The 21,074-nt window shown below is 47.6% G+C and overlaps 1 protein-coding gene across 3 annotated transcripts in view; it reads right to left on the bottom strand.

The window, feature by feature from the left end:
* The window catches only part of LOC147114861 (H(+)/Cl(-) exchange transporter 7-like), a 128,422-nt gene that overhangs the window by 6,772 nt on the left and 100,576 nt on the right, over positions 1-21,074 (bottom strand). For 2 of the 3 annotated variants that reach the window (XM_085992893.1, XM_085992891.1), the window contains one exon: positions 16,233-16,325. The exons of the other annotated variant lie outside the window; for it this stretch is intronic. In XM_085992893.1, coding sequence (XP_085849019.1) covers positions 16,233-16,325 — 93 coding nt within the window. The remainder of the gene's footprint in view (positions 1-16,232; positions 16,326-21,074) is intronic. 3 annotated transcript variants of the gene reach the window in all.

The following is a 21,074-nucleotide window of genomic DNA, read 5'->3' as shown; positions in this document are numbered from 1 at the left end:
AAGAACCTCCGGAAATCTTCAGACACAAACGGTGGTCCATTGTCAGAGCAAATCTGTTCAGGCAGCCCATTCCTGGCAAATATGGTTCGTAAGACTGTGATAGTTTTTTCTGTGGTGGTTGAGGACATTTTTATTACATCTGGCCACTTTGAATGTGCATCCACCACAATTAAAAACATCGAGTCCATAAAGGGACCAGCAAAATCAATGTGCACCCTTTGCCATGGAGATGAGGCCCACTCCCATGGATGTAGAGGGGCTTGTGGTGGGGCGTTTTGGACCTTCTGGCATCCTGTACAGCTCTTGGTCATCTCTTCGATTTCTCTATCGATTCCCGGCCACCACACAAACGCTCTGGCTAAGTTCTTCATTTTTCCCCTCCCAGATGACCCTCATGAAGCTCATTGAGTACTCTATCCTTCAATTTGGGTGGAATTACTACTCTGGATCCACACATCAAGGTTCCTCTGCACACTGACAGCTGTTCTCTTCTCAGCGAGAATGCTGGCAGCAGTGGTTCGCCATGTGCTGGCCATCCTTTCACCGTTAAATCATAGACCCAGGAGAGTGTCGGGTCATTTCGTGTTTCCTTTTCTATGTTTGCACACGTCACAGGGAGACATTCGACTATAGTCGAGTGGAATAACTCCACTGGATCCACTGCCAGTTCTTCTTCCACCATCGGCAACGGTAGGCACGACAATCCATCAGCATTCCCATGCTGTTTAGTTCCTTTGTACTCGATGTCATATTGGTGTGCCCCTAGGAAAAGGGACCACCTCTGTAGCCGTTGTGCCATCATTATCGGTACGCCCTTCTGAGGGTTGAATATGGAGATGAGAGGTTGATGATCAGTTAGTAGAGTAAATTTCTGACCGTGCAGGTAGTGATTGAACTTCTTCACCCCCCACACCAGGCTGAGGGCCTCTCTGTCAATCTGGGCGTAGTTACGCTCGGCTGAAGTTAACGAGCGTGACGCAAAAGCTATCGGCCTCTCTGAACCATCAAGGAATTTATGTGACAGTACCGCCCCAATGCCATAGGGAGACGCATCACACGCCAGTCTTATCGGTAGTGATGGGTTGTAGTGAGCCAATACTTCTCTTGAAGTGATTAGGTCCTTACTCTTCTGAAAGGCCCACTTACATTCATCACTCCATTTCCATGCTACTCCCGTTCGTAGTAGGGCGTTCAGTGGATGCAGAATTGTGGACAAATTCGGCAAAAACTTATGGTAGTAATTCACCAATCCGAGGAATGACCTCAGTTGCGACACATTTTCAGGCGCTGGAGCCTTAACTACCGCTTCAATTTTGTCAGGGGACTTATGCAACCCCTCTTCATCAATCACGTGGCCACAATACGATATCTGTTTCTTAAAAAACTCGCACTTGGGGCGATTGGCTCGTAGCCCATGTTCACGTAGTCTAGTGAGCACCTGCTCTAGGTTGGCAAGGTGTTCACTGTCATCTTCACCTGTCACTAGGATGTCGTCTAAGTAACACTAAGTCCCCAGAATCCCTTGCAGGACTTGTTCCATCGCTCTTTGCCATATCGCCGGAGCTGATGCTACTCCGAATACCAGTCGATTATACTGGTGAAGACCTTTGTGAGTGTTTATCGTGAGATACTTCCTAGAGGATTCTTCAACCTCCATCTGCAAATATGCTTGTGCTAGGTCAATTTTTGTAAAACGCTTCCCTCCAGATAGTGAGGCGAAGATATCTTCTATCCTTGGAAGAGGATATTGTACCGTGTGAAGGACTGGGGTCACCGTCACCTTGAAGTCCCCACAGATGCGAACCTTCCTTGGCTCCTCAGACTTATTGTTTAACGTTTTCTTCATGACAGGAACGATGGGTGTCGCCCACTCGCTCCAGTCTACCTTAGATAACACGCCTGCATTCTCCAGCTCTGCCTCGATGGCTGGGCGAATTGTATATGGTACCGGTCTTGCTTTGAAAAACTTGGGAATTGCATTCTCCTCTATTTTTATCGAGGCGGTTACGCCTTTAAGAGTGCCCAGTCCTTGCTGAAATACCTCCTCGGCGTCAGCTAAGATGGTTGACAATCATCCAGGAGTGACGTCGTCATCCTTTTTACCAGCCACCATCAGTGCCTGAATGGAGTGCCAGTCTAAACTTATCTTTCTGATCCATTCACGTCCCAATAACAGTGGTCCACCATCTTGCAGAATGTAGAGATACAATTTCCGTATTTTCTTGCCGTTGTATTCGACAGGCACCCTTATTTTTCCTCTGGGGTATACTTTTTGCCCCGTATATGTCCTCAAGACAATGGATGTCTCTCTCAAGGGTATGTGTGAGAATAGCCGCTCGTAGTCTCATCGATTCATGACGGTTAGAGCTGATCCTGTATCCAATTCCATTTTGACTTGGGACCCTGCTATCGTGAGGGTGACCCAAATGGTTCGGAGATCCTCTTTTGCGATTACGTTGTGAAGTTTGAGACAGCTTAGTCTCTTGTTCCCGGATTCACTATCGCTCATCTGGTCTTCGGAACTACTGTCCGTCATCTTTTGTACTTTCTTGTATGGTTCCTTAGTAGCCTTTTTGTTGTCATTGGTCTTCTTCCCAGACCTGCAAACTCGTGCAATGTGTCCCATCTTTCCGCATTGCCTGCATATTTTGTCCTTGGACCAGCAGTCCTTCTGGTCATGGTTTGTTCTGCCGCAGCGATAACATTTTGCAAATCCCCGTGTCATTTCGTGGGTGCCATATTCCTGTGGCTTTTGTTGTATTTCCGCAGCTCCCCTTGCTGCTGCTTCGTACGATACTGCCACGCTGAAAGCCTTATCTAGCGTCAGCTCTTTCTCTGAGAGTAACCTCTTCTGGGTTCCTTCACTCAGGAGTCCACAGACAAATTTGTCCCGTAAGGTATCTGCCAGTCCTGCTCTGAACTGGCAGTGCTTTGATAGCTTGCGTAGTTCCGTAAGGTAATCAGCATTGCTCTCATTTTTATGCTGATTTCTCCTGTGGAATTTAAATCTTTCTGCTATCAGCAGCGGTGTAGGATTTAGGTGTTCCTGTAGGATAGCAACAATTTTGTTAAAACTCTTCGCCTTCGGTTTGGCTGGAGTAATCAGGTCCCGCAATAGGCCGTACTTTCTTGCGCCCATTAAATTTAGCAATACCGATGCCCTTTTCTCATCGGCTATTTCGTTTGCCTCGCAATATACCTCGACTCTTTCCACATACATGGTCCAGTCTTCTATTGCATTATCGAAGGCAGTGATATCGCCAGTCTTTGGCATCTTGAAAATCTAAGATGGCGCCTCCCGCGCTTTGCCTTTGTCCCCGATGGATCAAAATGGCGCCTCCCGCGCTTTTCCTTCTTCCCCGCCGAGTTAAGATGGCGCCTCCCACGCTTTCCCGCCACTGCCGCTGCTGCCAATGCTGTTGCTGGCGATTATATTTATTTTACTATCCTGTAATGGCGACACCCTATGGTCTTCGCGCCTCCCCGATCGCTGCTGCCAACGCCGCGCTCCGCGGTATTTTTATTTTTCTATCGCGCTTCAATATTTGCTCCGTTAATTGAAAACCATTCCCGTCATGGAGTGGACCCTCTGGGACACTTCCCTCCCTCTTCTTAGGTCTGAACGCTGCCCGGCTTCGAAGCACCGGCCGCGCCCTGTGTGCTCCACCCTCTCTCTCTCTCTTTGCTTCCCGACTCATTGCCCGGCCCGGTTGCAGAGCCACACGATCGAGCTCTAGCCCGCCGCAGCCCAGGAAGGATCAGTGCACTACCTGCCACCAGCCCGATTAGCTGGGAAACCACAGACTGGAGAACCAAGCCTGGCTCTCGACAGTCTCTCCTGCACTTTTCAATTCGATGATTTGGAGGGCGGTTGCCCACGGTCGACGCCCGTTTCTCGAGTTCCTTTGGATTATTTTTTTTCTGGATTACTGCAGTCTGAGACCAGTTATTCCCTTAAAGGTACATACACAATACAAAGGTTGAGCTATTATAATCAGGGATCCTCAAGAGGTCATAATTAGAGGAGTGCAGATATCTCCGAGGGTTGTGGGGCTGAAGGAGATTACAGAGATAGGAAGGAGCGAGGCCACGACGAGATTAAAAAAACAAGGATGAGAATTTTGAAATCAAGGCGCTGCTTAACCGGGAGCCAATGTAGGTCAGTGAGCACAGGGGTGATGAGTGAACGGGACTTGGTGGAAGTACACTTCAGCATATGCAGAAGACAGGAAAAAAAGTTGAAGTCCTGTACCTGTAAAAAGTGCTTCTTTGTACAGTGAAGATTATCTATGACATGAGAAAGTTGTTTTTTTGTCTTTGCAGTTGAATTGTGATTACTTTATAGTACCTTGGACTACTGCAGTAAAATCTTTGATGAGAAAGCGCACGACAAAAGGACCAACAACAAAGAAAAACCCTTGTCAGTGAAAAGCCCCGAGACCGGAGAGGCAGCGGACCTGCGAGGGAGCACCAGAGGCGGCGGAGCTACTTAAAGAGCAGCCCGAGGCAGCGAGGCCCAGAGCCCCGAGACCGGAGAGGCAGCGGACCTGCGAGGGAGCACCAGAGGCGTTGGAGCTACTTAAAGAGCAGCCCGAGGCAGCGAGGCCCAGAGCCCCGAGACCGGAGAGGCAGCGGACCTGCGAGGGAGCACCAGAGGCGGTGGAGCTACTTAAAGAGCAGCCCGAGGCAGCGAGGCCCAGAGCCCCGAGACCGGAGAGGCAGCGGACCTGCGAGGGAGCACCAGAGGCGTTGGAGCTACTTAAAGAGCAGCCCGAGGCAGCGAGGCCCAGAGCCCCGAGACCGGAGAGGCAGCGGACCTGCGAGGGAGCACCAGAGGCAGCGGAGCTACTTAAAGAGCAGCCCGAGGCAGCGAGGCCCAGAGCCCCGAGACCGGAGAGGCAGCGGACCTGCGAGGGAGCACCAGAGGCAGCGGAGCTACTTAAAGAGGAGCCCGAGGCAGCGAGGCCCAGAGCCCCGAGACCGGAGAGGCAGCGGACCTGCGAGGGAGCACCAGAGGCGGCGGAGCTACTTAAAGAGCAGCCCGAGGCAGCGAGGCCCAGAGCCCCGAGACCGGAGAGGCAGCGGACCTGTGAGGGAGCACCAGAGGCGGCGGGGCTACTTAAAGAGCAGCCCGAGGCAGCGAGGCCCAGAGCCCCGAGACCGGAGAGGCAGCGGACCTGCGAGGGAGCACCAGAGGCGGTGGAGCTACTTAAAGAGCAGCCCGAGGCAGCGAGGCCCAGAGCCCCGAGACCGGAGAGGCAGCGGACCTGCGAAGGAGCACCAGAGGCAGCGGAGCTACTTAAAGAGGAGCCCGAGGCAGCGAGGCCCAGAGCCCCGAGACCGGAGAGGCAGCGGACCTGCGAGGTAGCACCAGAGGCAGCGGAGCTACTTAAAGAGGAGCCCGAGGCAGCGAGGCCCAGAGCCCCGAGACCGGAGAGGCAGCGGACCTGCGAGGGAGCACCAGAGGCATACCAATCCAGGTTCCGGGAGAGAGGTAAAAAGTAATCCAAGTGTGACGTCAGCAGGAGGCAGGTAAGTGATTGGTTGGTGAGTATTTCTCTCTTTTTTAAACTTTAACTCTGTTTAATAGTTTCTAAGGTTTCTCTGGTGTAGTGTAATTAGTGGGATTGATTGATTTAATTTAAACTCAATTAATTAAAGGGTAAGTCATGGCAGGACAGCCCGGCCCTGTGATCTGCTCCTCCTGCGAAATGTGGGAACTCAGGGACACTTCCTGTGTCCCGGACAACTACGTGTGCAGGAAGTGCACCCAGCTGCAGCTACTGACAGACCGCATTGCAGCACTGGAGCTGCGATTGGATGCATACATCGTGACATCGTGACTAGCACGTTTAGGGAGTTGGACACACCACAGGTAGAGGTTGGACAGGGAGAAAGGGAACGGGTGGCCAACAGGCAGAGTACTAGGCGCAGGCAGGTAGTGCAGGGGTCCCCTGTGGCCATCCCCCCCTCAAACAGATATACCACTTTGAGTACTGTTGGGGGGGATGGCTTATCAGAGGAAGGCAGCAGCAGCCAACTTCCTGGCTCCAGGGGTGGCTCTGCTGCACAGAATGGGAGGAAAAAGAGTGGTAGAGCTATAGTAATAGGGTATTCAATTGTAAGGGGAATAGATAGGCGTTTCTGCAGCCGCAAACGAGACTCCAGGATGGTATGTTGCCTCCCTGGTGCAAGGGTCAAGGATGTCTCCGAGCGGCTGGAGAACATCTTGGAAGGGGAGGGTGAACAGCCAGTTGTCATGGTGCATATAGGCACCAACGATATAGGTAAAAAGCGGGATGAGGTCCTAAAAGCGGAATATAGGGAGTTAGGAGGTAAGTTAAAAAACAGGACCTCAAAGGTAGTAATCTCAGGATTGCTACCAGTGCCACGTGCTAGTCAGAGTAGAAATAGAAGGATACTTCAGATGAATACGTGGCTAGAGGAATGGTGCCAGGGGGAGGGATTCAAGTTCCTGGGACATTGGAACCGGTTCTGGGGGAGGTGGGACCAGTTCAAACCGGACGGTCTGCACCTGGGCAGGGCTGGAACCGATGTCCTAGGGGGAGTGTTTGCTAGTGCTGTGGGGGAGCGTTTAAACTAAAATGGAAGGGGGTTGGGAACCTGAGCAGGGAGACAGAGGAAAGGGAAACAAGGATAAAAGCAAAAGATAGGAAGGAGAAAAACAAAAGTGGCAGTCAGAGAAATCAACGGTTTAAATCAAACGTGGCCACAGTAAATAATAATTCTAATAGGTCTAAGAGCGTTAAAAAAACAAGCCTGAAGGCTTTGTGTCTTAATGCGAGGAGCATTTGTAATAAGGTGGATGAATTGGCTGCGCAAAAAAAGGTAAACGAATATGATTTGGTTGGGATTACGGAAACGTGGCTCAAGGATGGCCAAGACTAGGAACTCAACATCCAGGGGTATTCGATATTCAGGAAAGATAGGCAAAAAGGAAAGGGAGGAGGGGTAGCATTACTGGTTAAGGAAGGGATTAACACAATTGTAATGAAGGATATTAGCTCTGATGATATGGAATCTGTATGGGTAGAATTGAGAAATACTAAGGGGAAAAAAACATTAGTGGGAGTGGTATATAGACCTCCAAACAGTAAGGCAGAGGTTGGAGATGGCATTCAAAGGGAAATTAAAGAAGCGTGCAATAAGGGCACAGCAGTCATCATGGGTGACTTTAATCTACATATAGATTGGGCCAACCAAATTAGTAACAATACTGTGGAGGAGGAATTCCTGGAGTGTTTACGGGATGGTTTCCTGGACCAATATGTCGAGGAACCAACCAGAGATCAGGCCATCTTAGACTGGGTATTATGTAACGAGAAAGGATTAATTGGAATCTTGTTGTACGAGGCCCCTTGGGTCAGAGCGATCATAATCTGATCAAATTCTTCATTAAGATGCAGAATGAAGTAGTTGACTCAGAAACTAGGGTCCTCAATTTAAATAAAGGAAACTACGATGGTCTGAGGAGCGAGTTGGGTAGGATTGATTGGGGAATGGCACTCAAAGGGTTGACGGTGGATAGGCAATGGCAAACATTCAAAGACCGAATGGATGAACTACAGAAGTTTGGCATAAAAATAAAACAAAAAAGGTGACTCAACCGTGGCTAACAAGGGAAATTAGGGATAGCATAAGATCCAAGGAGAGGACATACAAATTGGCCAGAAAAAGCAATAATCCTGAGGATTGGGAGCAGTTTAGGATTCAACAAGGAGGACAAAGGGATTCATTAAGAAAGGGAAAATAGAATATGAGAGTAAGCTTTCAGGGAACATAAAAACTGACTGTAAAAGCTTTTATAGATATGTAAAGAGAAAAAGATTGGTGAAGTCAAGCGTAGGTCCCTTGCAGTCAGAATCGGGGGAATTTATAATGGGGAGCAAAGAAATGGCAGACCAACTAAATACATATTTTGGTTCTGTCTTCACAAAGGAGGACACAAATAACCTCCCAGAAATACCGCAGAACATAGGGTCTGATGAAAGGGTGGAACTGAAAGAAATCAGTATTTGTAGGGAAATGGTATTAGGAAAATTGATGGGACTGAAGGCCGATAAATCCCCAGGGCCTGATAATCTACATCCCATGGTACTTAAGGAAGTGACCCTAGAAATAGTAGATGCATTGCTGGTCATCTTCCAGAACTCAATAGACTCTGGAACAGTACCCATGGATTGGAGGGTAGCTAATGTTACCCCACTATTCAAAAAAGGTGGCAGAGAAAAAGCGGGGAATTATAGCCTGACATTGGTAGTGGGGAAAATGCTAGAGTCCATTATAAAAGATGTAATAGCAGAGCACTTGGAAAGCAGTGACAGGATCGGACAAAGTCAACATGGATTTACAAAAGGTAAATCATGCTTGACTAATCTACTGGAGTTTTTTGAGGATGTAACTGGTGAAATAGATAAGGGAGAACCAGTGGATGTGGTGGATTTGGACTTTCAGAAGGCTTTTGATAAGGTCCCACATAAGAGATTAGCATGCAAAATTAAGGCACATGGGATTGGGGGCAAGGTATTGACTTGGATAGAGAACTGGTTGGCGGGCAGAAAGCCAAGAGTTGGAATAAACGGGTCGTTTTCCGAGTGGCAGGCAGTGACTAGTGGGGTACCGCAAGGATCGATCCTAGGACCCCAGCTATTCACAATATATATTAATGATCTGGACAAGGGAATTGGATGTAATATCTCCAAATTTGCAGACGACACAAAGCTGGGTGGGAGGGTAAGCTGTGAGGAGGATGTCGTGAAACTCCAGTACGATTTGGACAGGTTGGGTGATTGGGCAGAAACATGGCAAATGCACTATAATGTGGATAAATGTGAGGTTGTCCACTTTGGTGGCAAAAACAGGAAGGCAGATTATTATTTGAATGGCAATAGATTGGGAGAAGGGGAAGTGCAAAGAGACCTGGGTGTTCTTGTGCACCAGTCGCTGAAGGTAAGCATGCAGGTGCAGCAGGCGGTTAAGAAGGCAAATGGTATGTTGGCCTTCGTAGCAAGAGGGTTCGAGTACAGAAACAAGGATGTCTTGCTACAGTTGTACAGGGCCTTGGTGAGACCGCACCTTGAGTATTGTGTGCAGTTTTGGTCGCCTTACCTGAGGAAGGACGTTCTTGCCATGGAAGGAGTGCAGCGAAGATTCACCAGGCTGATACCTGGGATGGCAGGAATGACGTATGAGGAGAGATTGTGTCGATTGGACTTATACTCACTGTGTTAAGTCTGTGTGTTATAATGAGAATTACTACACAGACCACAAGAGTAACTTTTAACAGGTCTTTACTAGTCGAAGGTCAGGGCGGAACTGCCCAATAAATTATTACACAGCACTTATATACCGGTGTGGTCACCACCGGTATTACAGTATACAGCAGCCAAGATAAAGTAGTGCAACTCTTAAAATAGTTCTCTTAAAGGTGGAACGGTTGCATACGCCACAATCCTCCCTTTTTAGCTTAACAGTATATATTCCCCATTAACATAACATAATAACATATATACACAACTTCATGTACAACAGTTCACAGATTCAGTCTCTCTGGAGGCTTCCTGACTCGGTCCGGATAACGCCTCGGTGGTGTAATAGTTTTCGGTGGTGTAGTAGGTTCTTTTGGCAAGGTCGATTCGGCTTGAATGCCAGTGTCGGGTTCATCTGATTCCAGTATCACCGGATCGGAGGTAGATACTATGGGTATCTCTGCTTCATCATTAGGCGTATAGAGTTGTGGAGTAGGTTGTCCCTTTTCGGATGACTCTATGATCTGGTCAACATGGCGCCTTATTATGCTTTCACCAATGTCCACGGTATACATCAGCGGTCCTAGTCGTGTGCAAATAGTTCCAGGCTGCCATTTCTCGGTACGGTAGTCCCGGGCCAAAACTGGTTGACCTATCTGGAAGGTTCTAGTTGGCCTTTCATTCATGCCTTGAAATTGCCGGTTCTCTACGTCCCTTCTGATGTTTGGCTTGATCAAATCCAGCCGGCATCTTAGTCTTCTATTGAAAAACATCATGGCGGGAGTTTGGTTTGTGACCGCATGTGTTGCATTCCTGTACGCCAACAAGAAGTTATCCACCTTATGTTGTAAATTTATGTCTTCATTACCCATGGCCTTTATGGCCTTCTTGAAGGTCTGGACAAACCTTTCAGCTAATCCATTGGTGGCGGGATGGTATGGGGCGGACGTGTAGTGCTTAACCCCATTGTTTTTTTAAGAACTTCCTGAATTCTTCAGACACGAATTGCGGTCCATTATCAGAACAGATCTGTTCCGGCAGCCCATTCCTGGCAAATATGGTCCTTAATACTGTGATGGTTTTTTCCGTGGTGGTGGAGGACATCTTTATTACCTCCGGCCACTTGGAGTGTGCATCCACCGCGATTAAGAACATTGAGTCCATAAATGGACCAGCAAAGTCGATATGTACCCTTTGCCATGGAGATGAGGGCCACTCCCATGGATGTAGAGGGGCTTGTGGTGGGGCGTTTTGGACCTTCTGGCATCCTAGACAACTCTTGGTCATTTCTTCGATGTCTCCATCGATACCTGGCCACCACACAAACGCTCTGGCTAGGTTCTTCATTTTCACTCCACCCAGATGCCCCTCGTGAAGCTCCTTTAGCACTTTACTCTGGAGTTTGGGTGGAATCACCACTCTGGATCCACACATCAAGGTTCCTCGGCACACTGACAGCTGTTCTCTTCTTTGCGAGAATGCTGGCAACAGTGGTTCGCCATGTGCTGGCCATCCCTTCACCGTTAAATCGTAGACTCGTGAGAGAGTCGGGTCATTTCTCGTTTCTTTTTCAATGGTAGAATTTGTTACTGGTAGACATTCCACTATGGTTGAGTGGAACATCTCCACTGGGTCCACTGTAGGCGCCTCTTCTACCGTTGGCAACGGTAGGCGCGATAAACCGTCAGCATTCCCATGCTGTTTTGATCCTTTGTATTCTATGTCATATTGGTGTGCCCCTAGGAAAAGTGACCACCTCTGTAGCCTTTGTGCTGTCATAATGGAAACGCCCTTTTTAGGGTTGAATATGGATACCAACAGCTGGTGGTCTGTCAGCAGTGTAAACTTCTGGCCCTGCAGGTAATGATTAAACTTCTTTACTCCCCACACCAGGCTGAGAGCCTCCCTATCTATCTGAGCATAGTTGCGCTCAGCGGAGGTCAATGATCTGGATGCAAATGCGACTGGCCTTTCCGAGCCATTTGGCCACTTGTGTGAGAGTACTGCTCCAATACCATAAGGAGAAGCATCACAAGCTAAACGAATAGGTAGTGTTGGGTTGAAGTGAGCCAACACTTCCTCTGAGGTGATCAATGCCTTGCTTTTGCGAAAGGCCTTCTTACAGTCCTCGCTCCACTTCCATGGTACTTCTTTCTGCAAAAGAGCATTCAGCGGGTGCAGCACCGTGGATAGATTTGGCAGAAACTTATGGTAATAGTTAATCAACCCTAGGAACGACCTCAACTGGGATACATTTTCCGGAGCGGGAGCCTTCACAACAGCTTCGATCTTGTCAGATGACTTGTGCAGCCCCTCCTGGTCAATGACATGACCACAGTACGAGATCCGTTTCTGAAAGAACTCACATTTCTGGCGATTAACTCGAAGGCCATATTCCTTCAACCTGGTGAGCACCAGTTTCAAATTTGCAAGGTGTTCCTCATCGTCATCTCCTGTAATCAGGATATCGTCCAAGTAACATTGAGTGCTTGGAATTCCCTGTAATACCTGCTCCATGGCCCTCTGCCAAATTGCTGGAGCCGAAGCCACTCCAAAAACCAGTCTATTATATCGATACAAGCCTCTATGCGTGTTGATTGTGAGATACTGGCGCGACTCTTCCTCAACTTCCATCTGTAAGTACGCTTGCGCCAGGTCTATCTTGGTGAAGCGTTTCCCGCCAGACAATGAAGCAAAGATATCCTCAATCCGCGGAAGCGGATATTGCACCGTGTGAAGCATCGGATTAACTGTGATCTTGAAGTCTCCACAGATGTGGACCTTCCCCGGTTCCCCTGGCTTGTTACTCGATGAACGCTTCATGACGGGAACAATGGGCGTGGCCCACTCACTCCAGTCCACCTTAGACAGTACTCCTGAACGTTCTAGCCCTTCCAGCTCAGCTTCCACAGCAGGTCGTATCGCATAAGGCACCGGTCTGGCTTTGAAAAATTTGGGGTTTGCATGTTCTGCAATCTTGATTTTTGCCTTAATTCCTCTCAGTGTTCCCAGTCCCTGTTGGAACACCTCTTTAGCCTCATCCAATATTCTGGACAATCGTTCAGGTTTGACATCTTTTTTCCCGGAATCTACCGTTATTGCGTTTAGGGAGTGCCAGTCCATATTTATTTTCCTGATCCACTCCCGCCCCAGAAGTGGTGGACCTCCCTCAGGTAGTACATATAAGTCCATTCCTTGGTGTTCTTTGCCCTTGTGTACCACCTTGACTTTTATCTTTCCGATGGGGTATACTCTTTGCCCCGTGTATGTCTGCAATACTATCTTCGTATCCCGTAGGGGAATATGTTTGAATAACCTTCTGTAATCTTGCTTATTCATGACCGTCAACGCCGATCCGGTGTCCAATTCCATCTTCATTTGGACTCCTGCTACCTGCAGTGTGACCCAGATAGTTTGTCGGTCAGCTTCCTTACTCACATTGTGAATTCTCAGACTACCCAGTTCCTTGCTGTTGGAGTCTGAATCCGAATTCTGTTCATTCGAACTCTTCTCAGCCACCTTATGTACCTTTCTGCACTTTTCCTGCGGTGACTTTTTGTTGCTGGTCTTCTTTCCTGACCGGCATACTTTAGCTATGTGACCAAGCTTGCCACATTTTCTACATTCCTGGTTCTTAAACCAGCATTGGTTCTGATCGTGTGTTGTCTTCCCACAACGATAACATTTCGTTGTACCCGAAGCCATTTGATCTACGCTGAGTACCGCTGCCTTCAGCTGCATTTCCGCAGTGCCTCTCGCTGCGGCTTCGTGCGATGCTGCAATAGAGACAGCCTTATCAAGTGTAAGATCATTCTCTTCAAGCAGCCGCTTTTGTGTTCCTTCTTTCGACAATCCACACACGAATTTGTCTCTCAGTGCCTCTGTCAGGCTTTCCCCAAACTGGCAGTATTTCGCTAGCTTACGCAGTTCAATTAAATACTCCGCGTTGCTTTCCTCTTTCAGTTGCGTTCTCGCATAAAATTTAAATCGTTCCGCTAACATCAGCGGTGTGGGGTTCAAATGATTTTTCAGGACAGCAACAATTTTAGCGAAAGTCTGATCCGCCGGTTTAGCTGGTGATAGAAGATGCTTCAATAGCCCGTATGTCTTCGCACCCATTGAGTTTAGTAAGGTTAGTGCTTTATCTTCATCTGATATTTTATTTGCCTTACAATATATCTCTATGCGTTCTACATACGTGGCCCAATCTTCAACATCGGGATTGAAATCGTTGATGTTACCACGCTTAGGCATCTTCGCAACCTTCTTGAGAAACAAAAAGAAATGTTTCTTTTATTTTTTTTTCAAAATGGCGGTTTACCGCGCTTGTCTTCTTCCCCCGCCTACGAAAATGGCGGCTTCCCGCGTTTGCCTTTCTCCCCCGCTGGCTGTAATGGCAATTGCCGTATTGCTGCGTTCGCCCTCCCCAGCGGTTTTCAAATCGTGCCTCCCAGTCCCTCTTGCAGTCCGGTCCTTTCCTCCGGCTGCGGCTGAGTTCTCCGCGGTTTTTTTTTTTTTTTCTCCCGCGCCTTACGCTGACCCGGTCGCTGCGCCTCGCGGCCTCGGTAGCTGCCCGGCCTTTTTCCCCGGTCGCGGTCGAGCTCTCTCTCGACGCTGTTGCGTCTCCCAGCCCGCTTGCAGCCCGGTCTTTTACACCGGCTGCGTTTGCATTCACCGCGGCTCCCATGCCTTACGCTGCCCCAGTCTCAGCGCCTCTGGCCCCGACTTCTGTCCGGCTCTTTTCCCCGGCCGTGGTCGAGTTCTCCGCCCTTATATCCTCCGTTTTTCCCTCCCCTACTTCACAGCCAACGTGGCCGACTTGCTGCTCGTCGCTGATCGGCTTACCCACCACCGTGATAGAAGGGATGATCACTGCCTATTGCTGCTGGAAGGCTTCGTGTCAGAATTCTTCCTTTGCTCTGCAGACCCGAGTCTTTTCTCAGCAGAATGATGAGGGCGGATGCCTCCTCTCAACGCCCGTTAAACTGCCTTGGATGTATCTCTGCCGCAGGGTAAGATCGTACTCGTCGCCACTGTTAAGTCTGTGTGTTATACTGAGAATTACTACACAGACCACTAGAGTAACTTTTAACAGGTCTTTACTCGTCGAAGGTCAGGGCGGAACTGCCCAATAAATCATTACACAGCACTTATATACCGGTGTGGTCACCACCGGTATTACAGTATACAGCAGCCAAGATAAAGTAGTGCAACTCTTAAAATAGTTCTCTTAAAGGTGGAACGGTTACATACACCACACACTGGAGTTTAGAAGATTGAGAGGGGATCTCATCGAAACCTATAAAATTCTGTCAGGCCTGGACAGACTAGATGCAGGAAGGATGTTTCTGATGGCCAGGGAGTCCAGAACCAGGGGTCATAGTCTAAGGATAAGGGGTAAGCCATTTAGGACTGAAATGAGGAGGAATTTCTTCACCCAGAGAGTGGTGAACCTGTGGAATTCTCTGCCACAGAGGGCGGTGGAGGCCAGTTCATTAAATATATTCAAAAAAGAGTTGGATATATTTCTTAAGGCTAAAGGGATCAAGGGATATGGGGAGAAGGCAGGGACAGGGTACTGAATTTGGATGATCAGCCATGATCTCATTGAATGGCGGAGCAGGCTCGAAGGGCCGAATGGCCTACTCCTGCTCCTATCTTCTATGTTTCTATGTTTATAACCAAAACTGTGAAAATCAGGTATGCATCCCATAGCAGAGATAAGGAATATAGTGACTATCCCAGAAATACAGCTGTACAATGGAAAATAATTATGAGTTCTCACAAAACTCCAACTGCTGAAAGTTTGAGATATACCAAAAGGCCATCCAGATGTAATTACTGGTAAACACAAGGTTAGTCCAATTTTCTATCTTGGATCTTCATTTGCTTTAGTAAAATTCCATGGCCATATCAAATAGTAAACTATATTTATTCTTCTTAATTGGATTTCTGAGAAGAATCAGAAAGCCTGTAGTGAGGCCTATGTAACATGCAACATATAGATTTCCATTCAATTAGAAACCAGAGCCACTCAGACAGAGACAAAGGAATGGATTCCGTTGAAACATACAGAACAATCTTGCATTCAATTTGTGTCCTGTCGAGTAATTAATTATCTCAGTCTAGACTCATCCTTATAATCAAAGCTGGCCATTGAATTCTGGGATGCTCAGCAAGGTTAGTGATGGGACTTCCGTACCTAAATTCTTTTGCTCCATCCAACTCACCATCGTACAAAATAAAGCTTGTTTCACATTCCCAGTGGGAGATGCATTTTATGCACAATATTCCTAGTTATAACATTTTCAGGAGAAAGAGAAAAATATGGGAGGGTGGAGTGGTTATGTTGCTCAAGGATTGTATTGCAGCCCTAGAATGCAAGGATGTCCTAGGGGGGTTATATCAATACAGAATCCATATTGATAGAATTAAGAAATCAGAAGGGAGATGACACAGTGCTCGGTGTGCATTATAGGCTCCAAACAGTGGAGAGGAGATTGAGGGAGCTAGCTGCAGACAGTTCAGAGAATATGTAAGAGTAATAATATTGAAATGATTTAACAGTCCCATGATAGACAGGAATAAAGGTGATGCCTGCAGTCATAGTTGAGTATGTGGGGATTTAGTGCAAGCAAGGTCCTACATAAACTACACCAATTGGATTTTCAACCCTTATAAACCTGAAGTTTGGAGCTTGGCATCCAAGACATTTTTCTGCTTTGAAATATGATAACTAATAAAGATAGGCCCTCAAATTTCACAGGACTTCTATCGGTCGACAGCCATACCTCCAGCTGAAGACTAGCAGAACCCACTGGAAAATGACAGAGACCTGATGCAACTACTGTTTATATAAAATCCTGTTGCTCATACAAAAATGCTAAATAAATGACAACATAGGGTCAGCACACTAAACACAGAATAAAATTGGGATTTTTGTACAATTGACTCACTGCTTACCAAATTGACATAGTGGTCCTTATATTGGTTGACAGTTCTGTACTTATTCAGGAGCAGGTTTATCTTTGTTGAGTTTAACAACTTGACAGATATCTATTAATCAATCAAAAAGAACAAGACTCAGAATAATAAACATCAACAACAGCAACTTGTATTTATATAGCGCCTCTAAAGTAGTAAAACGTCCCAAGGCGCTTCACAAGAGCATTATCAAACAAAATTTGACAATGAACCACATAAGGATATATTAGGGCAGATGACCAAAAGCTAATCAAAGAGGTAGGTTTTAAGAAGTGCTTAAAGGAAGAAAGAGAGGTAGCGAGGTGGTGTGGTTTAGGAAGGGAATTCCAGAACTTAGGGACCTGGCAGCTGAAGGTGGAGCGATTAAAATCGGGGATGCTCAAGAGGCCAGAAATGGAGGAGCACGGATATCTCAGAGGGTTGTGGGGCTGGAGGATGTGGCAAAGATAGGGCGGGGCGAGGCAAGGCCATGGAGGAATTTGAAAACAATTATAAGGATTTTAAAATCGAGACGTTGCTTAACCGGGAGCCAATGTAAGTCAGCGAGCACAGGGGTGATGGGTGAACGGGACTTGGTGCAGAGTTTTCGATGAGTTTAAGTTTATAGAGGAGGAGTGTAAAATTAGATGGGTTAAACATAGAAAGAGAGGAAGTATTAAGAGGTTTAGCATCTTTGAAAGTAGATAAGTCACCAGGCCCGGATGAAATGTATCCCAGGCTGTTAAGAGAGGCAAGGGAGGAAATAGCGGAGGCTCTGACCATCATTTTCCAATCCTCTCTGGTTACAGGTGTGGTGCTGGAGGTCTGCTAACGTTGTAACATTGTTTAAAAATGGAGAAAGAGTTAGACAAAATAATTACAGGCTAGTTAGCCTAACCTCGGTGGTGGGAAAATTATTGGAAAAAATTCTGAGGGACAGTATAAATCGTCATTTAGAAAGTCATGGATTACTCAAGGACAGCCAGCATGGATTTGTTAAGGGAAGGTCGTGTCTGACTAACTTGAGTGAATTTTTTGAGGAGGTCTTCTTCTTTCATATTTAAGTCGGATATCCAGGCCAAAGCTTCGAGGAGATAACGAGGAGAGTTGATGAAGGTAGTACATTTGATGTAGTCTACATAGATTTTAGCAAAGCCTTTGACAAGGTCCCACATGGCAGGTTGGTCAAAAAAGTAAAAGCCCGTGTGATTCGAGGGAAAGTGGCAAGTTGGATCCAACATTGGCTCATTGGCAGAAAGCAAAGGGTAATGGTCGACGGGTGTTTTTGTGACTAGAAGGCTGTTTCCAGTGGGGTTCCACAGGGCTCAGTACTAGGTCCCTTGCTTTTTGTGGTATATATCAATGATTTAGACTTCAATGTAGGGGGCATGATTAATAAGATGATACAAAAATTGGCTGTGCGGTTGATAGTGAGGAAGAAAGCTGTAGACTGCAGGGAGATATCAATGGACTGGTCAGGTGGGCAGAAAAGTGGCCCAGAGAAGTGTGAGGTAATGCATTTGGGGAGGGCTAACAAGGCAAGGGAATACACAATAAATGTTAGGATACTGAGAAGTGTAGAGGGACAGAGGGACCTTGGAGTGCATGTCCACAGATCCCTGAAGGTAGCAGGACAGGTAGATAAGGTGGTTAAGAAGGCATACGGGATACTTTCCTCTATTAGCCAAGGTATAGAATACAAGAGCAGGGAGGTTATGCTTGAACTGTATAAAACACTAGTTAGGCCACAGCTAGAGTACTGCATACAGTTCTGATCACCACATTACAGGAAAGATGTGATTGCACTAGAGAGGGTACAGAGGAGATTTACAAGGATGTTGCCAGGACTGGAGAATTTTAGCTATGAGGAAAGATTGGATAGGCTGGGGTTGTTTTCTTTGGAACAGAGGAGGCTAAGGGGAGACTTAATTGAGGTGTATAGAATTATGAGGGGCCTAGATAGAGTGGATAGGAAGCAACTATTTCCCTTAGCAGAGAGGTCAATAACCAGGGGGGCAAAGATTTAAAGTAATTGGTAGAAGGGTATGAGTTGAATTGAGGAGAAATCTTTTCACCCAGAGTGTAGTGTATGTGCTTTAAGTCAGAACTACTTTTTACAGCTCCTGTATACTGTAGTACCGGCAGTGACCACACCGGTATATAAGCTGTGCGCATGCCTCTGTACCCCAGTCTAGAGATTACCCTCCTCCAGTAAAGACCTGTTATTGGTTTATGTACAGCATCCGTACACCACGGATCTAACAGTGGCGACGAGTGTTGATGCGAATCTACCTGCAACATTAAAATTTTAAAAAATAGTCGAGTCCAGGAACACGGGCGTCGACCGCGAGCAACCACCCAGCAGTCAGGCAGAGATCCAACTTCGCTGGGGAGGCTGTGGAGAGCCGGGCTTGGTTCCCCAGCCACAACGAGCAGTAAGAGACCGACAACAGGTCCAGAGCAGACCCTTCCCGAGCAGCGGCGGCTGGAGCCGACCGACGGCAGAGAGAGAGAGCCGGGCAGCATCGACGGGGTAAGAAAGAGGGTGAAGAGAGCAGGGCGCAGCTGGGGGTTGATCACTGAGCGGCGTCGAGGAAAAATACTGCAAACCGGAGAGAGAGAGGGTAAGAAGCAGCCGGGTTCTAGACTGAGCGGCGTCGACAAATATCAAGAGAAGAACGCGCAGAGCACAGCCAGGGATCACGGGCTGATCAGGGTCCGCGGGGCGAAGCAAGGGGAGATGCCGTTGAGCCGCGGAGAAGCAGGGAGAGCGCGGGAGACACCATTGAGCCGCGGAGAAGAAGGAAGAACACGGGAGACGCCATTTTGCGAAGCCGCAGCGGAGAAGACGGGCGAGCGCGGGAAGGAAGGAAAGCGCGGGAGATGCCATTTTGTGCCAGCGGAGAAGAAGGGGAAGCGCGGGAGGTGCCATTGGTGATAGTAACGCACAACCAAGGATGCCGAAGAGTGGCAGTATCTCTACGTTCGACAATGAAGTCGAAGATTGGGCGACATATGTGGAACGTATTGAGATGTACTGCAGGGCGAATGAAGTGCCAGGTGCTAATAAAGCACTGGTTCTGTTAAATTCCATGGGTGCAAAAACTTATGGGTTACTGCGAAATCTAATAACCCCAGAGAAGCCGGTAAACAAGAATTTTGAAAGCATAGTAGAAATCCTACAGGACCACTTAAACCCCACACCGCTGCTGATAGCAGAACAATTTAAGTTCCATAAAAGGAACCAACACAAAGATGAAAGCAATGCTGAGTACCTAACGGAACTGTGCAAGCTATCGAAATACTGCCAGTTTGGAGTGGGACTAGCAGACACGTTAAGGGACAAGTTTGTGTGTGGGCTACAAAGTGAAGGAACCCAGAAACGGATTCTATCAGAAAAGGACCTTACGCTGGACAAAGCTTTCAGTATGGCAGTATCACACGAAGCAGCCGCAAGGGGCGCCACAGAGATGCAACGGAGACCGCAAGAATATGGCACCAACGAAATGACCTATGGAACAGGGAAGTGCTATCGCTGCGGCAGAACAACACATGACCAGAAAGATTGTTGGTTCAAGGACCAAGTGTGCAGGCAGTGTGGGAAAGCAGGACACATAGCAAGAGTCTGCAGGTCTGGGAAGAAAACCAACAGTAAGAAATCTCCACAGGAGAAGTACAAAAAGGTACACCAGGTGATGGACAGTGGTTCAGACGAACAGAAAAGTGACACAGATTCCGGAAGCAAGGAGCTGGGTTGTCTGAAACTACATAATGTAACTGACATGGAGGATCACCAGACTATCTGGGTTACACTCAAGATAGATGGAGTCCAAGTGGAAATGGAATTGGACACAGGGTCAGCTCTAACAGTCATAAATCAAAGAGACTACAAGCGGCTATTTTCACACATACCCTTGAAAGCTACAGAGATTGTCTTGAAGACGTATACGGGGCAAAAAGTCTACCCCAGAGGAAAAATAAGGGTGAAAGTGACATATAAAGGTCAGGAAATACCTAAAATGGATATATATGTATTGCCAAATGGAGGACCACCACTGCTAGGACGTGAATGGATCCGGAAGATACATTTGGATTGGCATTCCATACAGGCACTGAAGGAGGAGGCCAAAAAGGATGACGACGTCACACCTGGACGACTGTCAAAAATGCTAACTGACGCAGAAGAAGTGTTCCAGGAGGGACTAGGAACACTAAAAGGAATAACAGCAACAATTAAAATAGAGGATAATGCAAGCCCAAAGTTTCTGAAGGCCAGACCAGTGCCTTATGCGATCAGACCAGTGGTTGAAGCAGAGCTGGAAGGGTTGGAACGTTCAGGAGTACTGTCCAAAGTGGACTGGAACGAGTGGGCTACACCCATCGTTCCTGTAATGAAGAGGTCGTTGAGTAATACGCCTGGGGAACCAAAGAAGGTCCGTATCTGTGGGGATTTTAAGGTGACAGTGAACCCAGTCCTTCACACAGTGCAATGTCCGCTTCCACGAATTGAGGATATTTTCGCCTCGCTATCTGGTGGTAAACGCTTCACCAAAATTGATCTAGCCCAGGCGTACTTGCAAATGGAGGTAGAAGAAGCTTCGAAACATTACCTTACGATCAACACCCATAAAGGTCTCTATCAATACAACCAGCTGGTGTTTGGAGTAGCCTCGGCTCCGGCTATCTGGCAAAGGGCGATGGATCAGGTCCTGCAAGGGATTCCAGGGACCCAGTGTTATTTGGATGACATCTTGGTCACGGGCGAAAATGACGGTGATCACCTCGCTAACTTGGAGGAGGTGCTTGCCAGATTAAAGGAATATGGGCTACGAGCTAATCGCC

This window comes from Somniosus microcephalus, chromosome 7 (genome assembly GCF_052327205.1).
Source record: "Somniosus microcephalus isolate GS21.2 chromosome 7, FLI_Smic_1.0, whole genome shotgun sequence".
Classification (NCBI taxonomy): domain Eukaryota; kingdom Metazoa; phylum Chordata; class Chondrichthyes; order Squaliformes; family Somniosidae; genus Somniosus; species Somniosus microcephalus.
Note: the sequence above shows the minus strand (reverse complement) of the source record. Positions and strands in the feature narration are given on the sequence as shown.